The sequence below is a fragment of the Nannospalax galili genome, unplaced genomic scaffold, assembly GCF_000622305.1.
Source record: "Nannospalax galili isolate Female #2095 unplaced genomic scaffold, S.galili_v1.0 scaffold216, whole genome shotgun sequence".
Lineage (NCBI taxonomy): Eukaryota > Metazoa > Chordata > Mammalia > Rodentia > Spalacidae > Nannospalax > Nannospalax galili.
In genome coordinates, this window is record NW_008339003.1 from 3145489 (window position 1) to 3158392 (window position 12904).

Below are 12904 nucleotides of genomic sequence, written 5' to 3' on the forward strand. Positions count from 1 at the left end.
CCATTTAAAACAATAGCTGGTTGCCTCCCTTAGCTACAGGTGGGCACTTTCCTTTTGGGTGTTTAAGACCATACAGTTGGCCCAAATAAATCTATTTTTACATTTAAGGTCATTTGAGGATCTGTTCCTCAGGGGTCACATGGGCTTGGGAGGAGCTCCTGGTTCCTTTCTTTTACCAGTTCCATATGTGAAGATAAGTCAAAGGTCCTGTCTGTCTTCGCTTGGAAGCATGAATGAAATGTTTCTTCTGAGTTGACCCTCCTCTTTGTAAACTGGACACTGGTTCAGTTCTATCTCGTGGGGTCTCCATGTCCTCCCTGAACAAGAGGACAGGTGAGTCACCACAGTTACAGGACATTTTGAGAGATGTCTCATAGTCCTCTGGAACTTAGTCAACCTTGGAGGGCAAGGGGCAAAAGCTGTCTTTTAAGTCCCTCTGACCACGTTAGTATAGGCCTCAATCTATGGCTGTTAAATATCCAATAAATTTAGTTCCACCAGTCTGGTACTTTTGATTATCATGTGCTATGTGGATAAGGCTTGGGTGAAAAACCAAAATTTCTCAGAGTTGACTAAACTATGACCATCTTGCTTAGGCTTTCTCATTTTTTCTATTTTGGAAAACATCTCCATTTCCCATATTTTTTATCATCTTTTACATTCTCATTTTATTTTTTAAAATAATTATGAGATATAATAGCATTAACAAATAAATTTTCTGTCTATTGTGAGACTTCTTTTCCTGGGGATGTTAAGCAATGCTTATTCCCTTTTAAGGTTCTAGTGTCAAGCCAATGTTTGATTAAAGTTTTACTGGGGAACCAATGAATTCATTGAGCTCACTTACCAGATAACTGAGGGGTTGCTGAGATGTATGTATGACCTGAGGGTATATACACTGGAAAGCCTTAACCCAGCATGGGTCATGCCTTCTTTTCCTAGCCTTCCCCAGACTATATACTTTAGCCCTCCCCAAATCCAGGAGTCCATGCATGATTAGGGCCATATTACATATGATTGGCTGGGAAGAATGGCTGGATATTCTGGTGAGGGTCCAATGACCCTGTGTGGCTCTTCTTTAATGAATGAACACAACCGTCAACAAGCCCAATTGTGACGATGTTTGGCGATCAGGCTCAGCTGAAGTCGTGATGATGGTAGTTATTTCGTGCAGAAGGGACCTGCTGTATAGCATCATCTTATCAAAAGGACCACCACGTGGAGGCAGGATCTGGAGGCTCTCAGGCAGTCCCCTGAGTTCTCAGGCCTTCTGCCTGAGGGAGGCCAGAGGGAGGCCAGAACTTGGCACTCTCTCGGAAGTCTGCTGAGATCAGAGCCTCTACAATGGAGGTCCGAACCCACCCTCTCAGGCTGTCTCAGGATTTCATTTCTTATAGTCTGTTTACAGACTTATGCCTACTTAGCTTTTAAATCACTGAAGCTAACAAATTAGTACTAAATTTCAATTGGGAAATAAGTATTTTTTTAAAAAAAAATCTATCAAGAATAATGTCATGGGCTGTAGAGATGGCTCAGCAGTTAAGAGCACTGACTGCTCTTGCAGAGGACCCGGGTTCGATTCCCAGCACCCACATGGCAGCTACGAACAGTCCTTAACTCCAGTTCCAGGGGAATCCGAAGCCCTCTTCTGACCTCTGCAGCATTGCACTACATGGGTGCACTCACATACATGCAGGCAACATACTTATACACATAAAATAAAAATAATAAAATATTTTAAAAAAAGAATAATGTCATGTATCTGTCAGATGGTGGAACACACTTAAGTCAGAAAAAAATCATGGATGAATGGAACTAGAAATAAAAAACAAGGGACACACACATACATATGTATGTATGTATGCATGTGCACATATATTTGAAATGTTTTTTAGAAAGTTGAAAAATCTAAATCAATGTTAAGAGGTTAACGGCTAAGTACATTGTGAATATAGTGATGATGATGACGATGATGATGATGATGAAAGAAGAATAGAAGAAATAGAAGAGTGCACAGATTTACATTAAAATGGCTGGGGTGATGACTCAGTAAGTAAAAACGCATCCTGTCAGCATCAGGACCTGAGTTTGAAAATCCAGCACCCATGTGAAAAACTTGTCAAGTCTGTGCTTGTAACCTCAGAACTGGGGGCAAACTAGCAGATTTTCAATGTTCCTGTGGATTGCTGGAGCCGTCCCATGCACACTGGGTAGTACTAATTGGGGTTAGTGAGTTATTAAGAAGGAAAGGGGGAACAGAAAGGGGACTAGGAAGAGGAAGAGGGGGAAATAATGAAGTTAAGAGGGAAAGGTGTTGCAGGAGATATGGGAGGAGTTGAAGGGGGGAATGGATAATGGGGTGTATATGATCATATTTCATTGTATACATATATGAAATTCTCAATAAAAAGAAGAAAACGGTATTGGGGTGTGAAAAGGGCCCCCAAGAGCTCACCAGCAGCGAGCCTAGCCAAAATGGCCAGTTTCCAGTTCAATGAGAGACTGTTTCTCAAACAATAGTGCAGATAGCAATAGGGGGAGACACCCAGCATCCAGCTCTGGCCTCATATGCACAAAAGGCTGTGTACATTCATGCAATCATGTGCATGCACCACACACATACACTGCACACCTCACTCATGGATACTCACACAAAATAATAAAATGTCATGCAAGAGTGTCAGTTGGTAAAATGGAATACAATGGGGTGTGTTTATAGTGTGAGATATATGCTAAACTTATTAGGTTTATTAATGAACATACATTCATACTCATCGATCTGAAGGGGCAAGAACAGGAAAACCAAAGTAAAATTTCTATAGTGGAACGAATGACTTTAGTTTTTCTGAAATTCACTGTTTTTTAGAATGTTTTCATAATGAAGTTTTACTCTTTATTTTTGGTAGTTCACTGTAAGGTGAGCAGTGAGTGTGGAAGTAACAGACTACCAACCTGACAGGTGATAGGAGTGCAGGAGATGATTGAACGTATCAGTCAAGGAGTATAGTGCTATGTTGCTTGGCAACTAACTGGCATAAAAACAATTCTCATGAGGGAACACAAAGATTTTGTGTTGTTCACAGTTATCTCAAACATCTCAAATCTGGCATTGATCTTTAAAGACTCATGAGAATAATGAAATTCTCATATATTCTTAAATTTATGCCTCTTGCATATTATATGCTATTTTCATCTTTAAAAGTATTTGTTTAGGGGCTGGAGAGATTGCTTAGCAGTTAAGAACACTGCTCTTACAGAAGACCCAAGTTCTAATCCCAGCACCCACATGGCAGCTAACAACTGTCTGTAACTCCAGTTCCAGAGGATCCGACATCCTCTTCTGTCCTCTGCAGGCATTGCACGACACGGGTGCCCTTATGTACAGGCAGGGAATACACTCATACACATAAAATAAAAATAATAAATTAAATATTTTAAAAAGTATTTGTTTAATTTTATGTGTATGAGTGCTTTGTATGCATGTAGGTGTGCCATGTGCATGCAGTGCTGCAGAGGCCAGAAGAGAGTCAAATTCCCTAGAAATGGAGTTATGGATGGTTGTTAGCCATCATGTGGGTGCTGGGAACCAAATCAGGTCCTCTGCAAGAGCAGCCAGTGCTCTTAACTGCTCTTATCTCCAGCCCCCTAAATGAAATTCTTAATGATAATATGATTTCAAAATTTTAATGTTTCCTCTTTTTTTTTTTTTCTTTTAGGTAAGTAACTGAACAGGGACATGAAGAGCTGATATTTCAGATGGCAACAATGTTGCAAAAGGTACTTTTGGTATTTTAATGTTACTTTAAAGAAATCATATCAAAAGACACAGAGGTTAGAATTTTAACTGATTATGATTTTGCTAAACAAATCTTGTGAAACAAATTTAAAGACATTATACTATTAATCATTTTGAAATTATGAGAAATATAATATATGATCATTCTTTTCTTTCTGTAGTCTAAGCAATTATTATCAGCATGGTATCAGTATTATGTGGGAAAGGAAAGAAAAATTGTCTTTTTCAAGATTTGTTCATAGGAAAAGGAAGGTGGGAAAAAATATTTGAACACAATAGGCAAAATAAATATGGCGGGATTTACTCCTCAGTCATCTCTCATTTAGTCTTATGGTTTCTATTTGTTACCAAAGTATCTTTAGAATTATTTACAAAATTCATTGCCTTAAGTTTATCAACAAAATGATTTGATTCTTTTAAAAAATATTATATTTATTATTTTTATTTTATGTGTATGAGTGTATTGCTTGTGTGTAAGTGCACCCATGTCATACAACACCCACAGAGGTCAGAAGAGGGCATCGTATCCCCCTGGAATTGGAGTTACAGACAGTTGTTAGCTGCCATGTGGGTGCTGGGAATCAAACCTGGGTTCTCTACAAGAATAGCCAGTGCTCCTAACCACTGAGCCATCTCTCCATCCCCCTGATTTGATTCTTGGTAATTCAAATAGATTACATCTAATTGGCAAATTCCTCATGGAGGAATATATCTTTAAAAAAGAATTCAGAGGCTGGGCATGGTGGTGCATGCCTTTAATCCCAGCACTCGGAGGCAGAGGCAGGTGGATCGCTGTGAGTTCAAGGCCAGCCTGGTCTACATAGTGAGTTCCAGGACAGCTGGGGCTACAGGGAGACCCTGTATCAAAAATACCCCCCCCAATAAAGAATTCAGAAAAAGGAAATAGGAAATATACAGAATGTAATCAAAAATACCCCCCCCCAATAAAGAATTCAGAAAAAGGAAATAGGAAATATACAGAATGTAAAACTTCTTAGTCTGGTGTATGTCACATACATGCTTATGGAATTCTGCTTGCTTTTTAAAGCCATGATTTTTATCCAGGAGAATCTCTTTTTCTCTAGAAGTAATCTTCAAATTTCTTTGGGAATCATCTCGTTACATTATGAACTTTTAGACTGGAGATGAAGGCTTCAAGCCTACTAGAATTTTCCATATAAGTGTTCTTAGTGATTCTGGTAAGCAAGTTTTGTTTAGATGGTGGGGGCAGAAACCAGATTTGAGCAAGCTGAAAAAAATACAGTGAAGGGAATGGAATTAGCAAGAAACTTGAAAATTTTTTCTATATATCTAAATCCACAGAATCCAGTAGCTGAATAAGGAGTCTTCAACCTATTTAAATGTTCCTGGAGAAACTTAAGGCTTAGGTTTCTAAGAAGGAAAGGGGAGGGGAGATGGAGTATGCAGGAAGGAGACTAGCCTACTGCTTGTGGGAAGGATATATATCACGAAGGCAGTCCCAGTAGCATGTGGGTAGGCTTAGAGAGTTGGTAGACATTTGAGGCGGATACCAATAAACAGTTCTTATCTTCTTCTTTAAAAGATTAGAAACAAGGGGCTCAGCAGTTCGGAGCACTGACTCCTCTTTCAGAGGACCAGGGTTCGATTCCCAGTACCCACATGGCCACTAACAACCATCCTAACTCCATTTCCAGGGGATCCAATGCCTTCTTCTGACCTCTGTGGGCACTGCACAACACAGGTGCACTTAGACACATGCAGGCAATATACTCATACACACAACATTTAAAAAAGTTTAAAACATTCATATTTTTTAATTAATTAATTTTTATTTATATATATATGAGTATTTTGTCTACATGTATATAAGCGTACCATGGCTGTGCCTGGCCTATGGAGGCCAGAAGAGGATGTCAGATCCCCTGGAACTGGAGTTGTGGACAGTTGTTATCTGCCATTTGGGTGCTAGGAACTGAACCCGGGTCCTCTGCAAGAGCAGCCAGTGCGCTTAACCATTAAGTTGTTTCTCCAGCCCTCAATTGTTATCTTCCGTATGGAAGAAAGAATGTTGCATTGAGAACAAAATGACACTGGGCAGATATGACTGTGAATTTGTAGTGCCACTTGACTTCTTGATTTATAAGTATGTTTTGTACATAAATAATTATGTTTCAAAAATAGAATTCAGGGCTATTCTACCTCAAAAAAAGGTATGGGAAAGATTTGGTTACTTGTCCTCAGATCCTCAGCTTTGGTCCTGTCGAATAATGGCAGCATTTTTCATGAAAAGTTTAAAGAATACATTTTGACCTTGATGAAAAGATTAAAACTTTTGTTTGCCATGACTGGAAGGAACCTGGTGACCTTGCTCAGGTGTCACTAGCTTGGCATCTTTCTGCTCTGAAAGGCATCCTTTGGATTGTAGGTTAGATGAGAAGTAGAGAATGATTTGTCTGTTGGCTTTTCTCTTTATTTTGGGTCTCACAGCCCACGTTGGCTTGGAACTTGTGATTCTCATGTCTTAGACTCCTAAGTGATGGGATCCTAGAGTTATAACACCATGTCTGGCTTCTTTGTTAGAAATTCAACTTTAGCTTCCCATTTTGACTTTAAGGGTGTTTATTTATGGACATGGATCTCTTTTCTAAAAATTGGATTCTTTAATAATTTCAAACAATGTACTTTGATCACAGTTAGACTCCTCCCTCATCTCCACCCCCACCCTACTCCCCCCCCACTTCATGTTACCTATTATTCTTTTTCCTTTTTTTAAAGTCTTATCAAGTCTAACTTTGTTTACTCTAAATGCTCTTGGGTGCAGAGCCATCGTTTGGAGTCTGGTCAGCCTACCAGGTATCAACACCCTTAAAGAAAGCTGGCCTCCCTCTCCCAGCAGCTACCAATTCCCAATAGTTCCTCAGCTAGGGCTCGGTTTCTTGTCAACCTCCCCACTCCATTCTGGGTTTTTGTCTGGTTTGGGCTTGTGTAGATCTTGTGCATGCTCTTATAAACACTGTGTATGGATTCCTTTATAATACCAAAGAAGTCTTCCAATTCAGGGACTTTAAATGTGTTTAAACTTCAAAACTATTTTGAAAAATAAAATCTGGTGTAAACAAAGATAGAAAGGAAACTGTTCTTGTTGCACTGGGCATGATGAGGGGTTGAAACCCCTCCACTTTCCTCTTTTCCTTCCTCCTTACCCCTTTCAGGAAGGTTTCCTGAGGTATCATCATTGCATTGTAGCTCTTTGGAGCACAGTTTGAGAAGTACAGTTCTAGTTACTCACAATAGTGTTGACTTTAATCAAAATATAAAGGTGTCAAAAAAATTAAGTGTACTTTAAAAATAGCTTTTCTCTAATAAACTAGGCAAATTATTGTCTACTTTGATCCAAGTACATTAATTATAATCTGATATTGTTAATTTTAGTGCCCGTTGTTAAGTATGATACAAATTTGGCATCTGAAGATAGAAGAGCTGATATAAGGAATGATTAAAAGAAGTGAACTTGGGATATGGAGAACTTGACAAAAGAATTACACAGACAGACTAATAGAGATTGGTGGTATTAAACATATGTCTGTCTACATAGAATACCAAATTGTTAAGCCGTGGGCCTTTCATTCCAGTACTCGGGAGGCAGAGACAGGTGGATCTCTGTGAGTTCATGGCCAGCTGGGGCTACAGGGAGACCTTGTCTCAAAAAGACAAAAAAAAAAAAAAAAAAAGCATCATGGGGGCTGGAGGAATACCAAATTGCTTCTTTGAATTATTTTAAAGTTATTTATAGCAGTACAGTGAGGGTAGATATTACAACCCGGCTTTATATTTGATGTTCTGTTTGCATATGAGGCTAAATACTTTGTTCAGCTCACTCAGTAAATTATGGGTAACTATGATAGAGCTAATTTTAGACTCCAATCATTTTGTTTCAAGTGAAGTCAGACCCAACAGATAGCTTAGATTTGAAGTCACTGAGATTGGGGTGGCAAAGTTCAAAAGCGTGAGGCACAGGGTTGGAAAGTTGGCACAGCCCTTAAGAGCACATACTGCTCCTGCAGAGGACTGGAGTTTGGTTCCCAGCACTGACATTAGGGACTCACAAACATCTGTAGCTCCAGCTCCAAGGGGAAATGATGTGCCTCTAGCCTCTGTGATCACAAACACACATGCATATACTCCCATACAGCCCCGCAACTCCACCCCACAATAGAACATAGAAAAGTGTGAGAAGTAGCAAGTATTGATCTAGTCCTCTAGGCCTGAGAGTGTGACCCCAACAAATTAAATAGTTCTAATGACTCATGAGAAAAGAGGGGCTCTTGGAGAGTCTGAGGGTCTGTGGGTTTCTGTTCTGAGAGTTTGCTCTCCTTTATTTTTTTTTTTAAATTTGAGACACAGTCTTACTGTATAGCCCTGGCTAGCCTGGAACTTTCTATGTAGACCAGCTGGCTTCGATCTCACAGAGATCAGCCTGCTTCTCCTGAATGCTGGGATTAAAGGCGTGCACCACCACACCTGGCTTGTCTGCTATCTTGTTAACTGTGTCCACACAACCCACAAAACACTGCGATGAGAGGATAGGGAACCTTTGCAGGTCTCTGTAAACGAGTGGCTTAATGTCCAAGATTTTCAGAGTCTCTCTGGCTGGCTGAGGAAGGAGGACTCCCTGCCACTTCCCTGGCTCTTCAGTTGTGAAGGGGGCTTTGTGGCTTTGCCATTTCTTTACAAGAATCTTTTTCTGCAGAAGTTTCTCAGTTCTGGCTTGTGCTTCTGACCTCTGTTCAGGTGTGTATCCCTTGATTAAAACCCCTGTCTAATGGTTTGTGAAGTCTTGTTCAGATTACATAGACATTGATAGCAAAAGGAAATGAAACACCCAGGGTCAGCCTTTGGCCGCCACATGCATGTACAAACACACATCCACATATATATGCATACACACGAACACATACACGCACAAAGAATTCTTTTCTGGCAAAGTGGACAAAATTTTAATGATCTCATTGGTTCCTTTTTTCAAAGCAAAATTGTTCCCCATCCTGTGATTCCTTTACTTAAGTCGTAAATTTGTTATAGGTCCAGAAGTGCTTGTAATTATTCACAGTTACTGTATTGCATGAAATTGTCCAAGTACAACAATAACGTTTGTGTTAATCATTTTTGTCAGCCAAATTCCATAGTGTTTTTGTAAACAAATAATCAAATATGCATGGTCTTTTGGGGGGCACATTAGAACTTTTTTTCCACAGACATATGAATCACAGAGGTCTCCCAGTCCTGAGTCCACACTTTTAGAGTAGTGTGTATGAAGAAAGCAACATCTCAGCCTGAGACAGAGAATGGAAACTGAAGTACAGAGCCCTGAAAGAGACCCTGTCCTCCTCAGCAAATCTGGCCTCTTCATTTTGCTTCCATCAGCAGTGGCTGTTCAGTGGCTCAAAGAAAATATTGTAAGAATTCTTACAGCTTTTAGAAGTGCTTTTGAACATTTCAAATAATTTACCACCCTTATGGGAAGGGCCTGTCACAGAAAAGCTTTATTCTGTTCACTGGTGAACTCCTATGAGTGAGAGCTGCTCTGGTGTGAGATAGCCACAAGAAGGGAACGGGGAGTAATCACTGTTGTCAGGCTCCAGGCAGTAGATGTGTGTTCACTGCACATCTAAATAGACTGTGTAAAGGGGTGCATGATACTCAGCAGACAGGCAGTAAAATTTGGTAGATGGATGAGAAGGAATTTTCAGTAACCCAGCTTAAGTTTTTGGCAAGGATCCAGTGCACTGGGAATTCACCAGCAAAATAGGCTGAACTTGGCAGATTTACAAATGGCAAATATAGAGACCTCCAAAGGAATGGATTATTTCTGTGTTCTTTACCTAGAAAGGAAGTAATATTTGGAAGACTATTTACTACTAAGAAGTTTTAGAGGCAACATTTGAAAAATGTTGAAAGACTAATAGCCTTCTTTAAACAGAATATTTTAACACCTGTTTATGCTCCTAAAACAGCATCATTAATTGATAGACACCCAAAGCAAATGCTATATAATTTGAAGAGTTTGATTTATTATTTGCCGTTGGCTTTTTAAAGTGAGAAATTATAATTTCAATGTCTTTTTCTTTTGGCTTACTGTCACAGCTGTATGGTCACACACTGTTTACCTACCTTCACCATTTATATTACAGAAAAACAGGGGGTATAACATGAGCCAGTTTCCACAAAATGTTTTCCAGAAAGCTGTGGCACATATGAAAATGTGCTATACATGTCAATATTAATGTGTTGTGGGTGTTATAGATTTGTTTATATGAATATTATTTTCACATGGTACTTCAGATTTCAAACAATTTGATTAGTGCATTTTAAATAAAAAATGTGTCTTTTTAAGTATTTTATATTAAAAATACCGAAAGGGTGGGGCTGGAGAGATGGCTCAGTGGTTAAGAGCACTGATTGACCTTGCAGAGGACCCAGGTTTGATTCCCAGCATGCACATAGAGTCTAACAACCATCTGTAACTCCAGTTCCAGGATATCCAGTGCCCTCTTCTGACCTCCTCAGCATTGCACAACATGGGTGCACCCACCCACGTGCAGGCATAACACTCATACACATAAAATAAAAATAATAAATAAAATGTTTTTTAAAATCCAAAAGGGAGAATTGACTTACCTGAAATGTATATAAAAATTATAGTTATAGATGGAACATTACAAAGGCCAGTAAAACTTACTGACAAATTGCACATACAGCATCTCTACATGAGTCCATGTATACAGCTGAAGGCTACATAACAAGAAACAGTGCCATACAGGGGAAACCTTCCATGAGTTGTTGGCCAGGGTAGTCCAAGAGATTCCCAAAATTACACAGACTATTGCCACAGCCCTTGATTTCCTTCCAGAACATTAATCAATTGTCCAACCCTAGCTTTATGGTCTAATAACCACAACAATGACTGGAACAGCAAATGACATTAATGCAGTAGTGGCACTTCTAATTGAAGTTCACTCACTGGGAGGAAACTCATGTGTGGTATTGTAAACATAGCCAAATACAAATAACTGGAGAGGTTATAGATCTTAGAGAAAACCCCAAGGCCATCACATCCCTAGACAAATGTAATTTCTTACTATGTGCAAAATATGGATCCTTAAATTTACAGACAAGTATCTCATCAAAGAAGCCTCTTTTGCAACAGACAGCATTATTACAGGGTTTCATAACTCATGATACACAGATTCTCTGTGAATTGCCCAAGCCTAAGTGGTACATCTGCAATGCAATCTCTACACTAAGGCTCAGGGGTAAAGAGAACACTAATGCATCTCTCAATTCTCAATGAAGCTCCCTCAAAAGGTCACAAATGGCCAAAGCATAGAGAATAAGAGCCTGCAGCATGTGGGTCCTTGGACAGGACTCCTATATTAAAATCCACCCACCCAGTACTCAGGGACCATTGCAGAAGAGGGGGTGGAAAGATTGTAAAAGCCAGGGAAGCAGTGCATGAACATATGGAAATAGAGTCTCCAGGCACCTGGGACTCTGCTCATGAGAACCTACAGCAACGGTGTCAGCATGCACAAGACCCTTGCAAACTCAAGCAGTCAGAAAACCAGCACAGAACAGTGGAAATGGACAGCAGGTGCCAATCTTAGTCAAAGAATTATCGGCAGCTGATTACTGCTGGGTGAGGAAGAGCTGATCTTCTTAAAGGGGATGTACTCTAGATAGGCTGATTAGACCTCAGTGGATGAACTTACACTGAGGGACATCTGGGGACACTAACTTGACACCATAGGCCTTAATACAAATGACAGAATGTATGAAGTTTTCTATGTCTCTCTCATGAAATGATATTTCTTTTAAGTGAGAAATCTCAAAGGACAAAATTTTATTCCTAGAACAGTAACAGTAACCCCAGGGACAGAATGCATGCTGAGCATGCAGGAGTAATTGAGGGCTGAATCTTCAGCACTGGAAAGAGAAAGAATTAAAGAAAAAGAAAAACAGTGTGGAAAGCATCTCTTAAATAAGAGGCCTGAACGTGGAAAGCACATATGATATTTCTAGAATAAGAAGTTTGTGACCAGCCTAATTGTTTATTTTAATATTATCAAGAGCAAGTCATTGGGCTGAGAACTTAGCTCAGTGGCAGTGTTCCTAGCAGGTGAGAGGCCTTGGGTTTTAGCTCTAGCACCACAAAGGAAAAAAAGCAAGTCAATCATGTCACCTGAGATGAAGTGGAAGTGTATTTAGAAATTGGATCATTTCAAGGTTCCAGAAGTTAGCACATCTGGGAAGACATGATGTAGTAGAGGAAAAGAAAAGAAAGAAGACCAGCCTGAAAGTCTAATGAAAGCTCTAAGGTTTCTTCTAGGTTTCCCGGATCTTTAATCCTCTGATAGGAACTGTTCATCAACAACTGGAATAAAGTACACTGCGCACATTCAGGGAGAGAAAGGATGGAAACATGACATTTTCCAGTGTATCCTCTAAGCACTTTATTAAGTTCATATTAGGCTCTTTTAAAAGTATATTTTGTTGGAGAAGTACATTTCGCTTTGTACTGGGTATGGTGACATGCCTGTAATCCCAGCACTCAGAAGGCAAGGGTGGGGGCAGGGGCATCATTATGAACTTGAGGTCAGATTTGTCTAGTGAGTTCCAGACCATCAAGGCTGATGCAGTGTACCTTGTAATTACAACCTCCACAAATATATTTGCTGTTAGATTTTCTGGCACATTTTAAGTCTGTGTATGAGTTCAGTACTTTGAATTTTCTGACTCTTTGAAGATCTTTTCATCATAATCATCTCCTTTCCTCCTCACTTATATTGGCCTCATCTGTAAATTAGATATGTATCACAAAGTTGTAAAAGTGGGACTATTCTTGTTTATTAGCTTAAAAACCCTCTGTTAAAGCTATAGAGGAGTATATCATCATGCAGGGATGGAGTTTGAAAAGGTCAAGAAGCCAGAATCTGTGGCATGTGCTTGTGATCCCAGCAGTTAGGAGACTGAGGCCAAAGACTGCCATAAGTTCAAGGCCAGCTTGGTCTACAGTGTGAGACCTTGTCTCAAAATACCACAAATAAATAAATAAATAAATAAATAAAT

At 39.6% G+C, this 12904-nt stretch overlaps 1 protein-coding gene across 1 annotated transcript in view; it reads left to right on the top strand.

The window, feature by feature from the left end:
* Positions 1–12904, top strand: part of Ank2 (ankyrin 2) — a 675290-nt gene that overhangs the window by 127134 nt on the left and 535252 nt on the right. Inside the window, exon 2 of the mRNA XM_029563867.1 lies at positions 3717–3777. Within this exon, the coding sequence (XP_029419727.1) occupies positions 3757–3777 (21 nt within the window). The 5' untranslated portion in view covers positions 3717–3756. The remainder of the gene's footprint in view (positions 1–3716; positions 3778–12904) is intronic.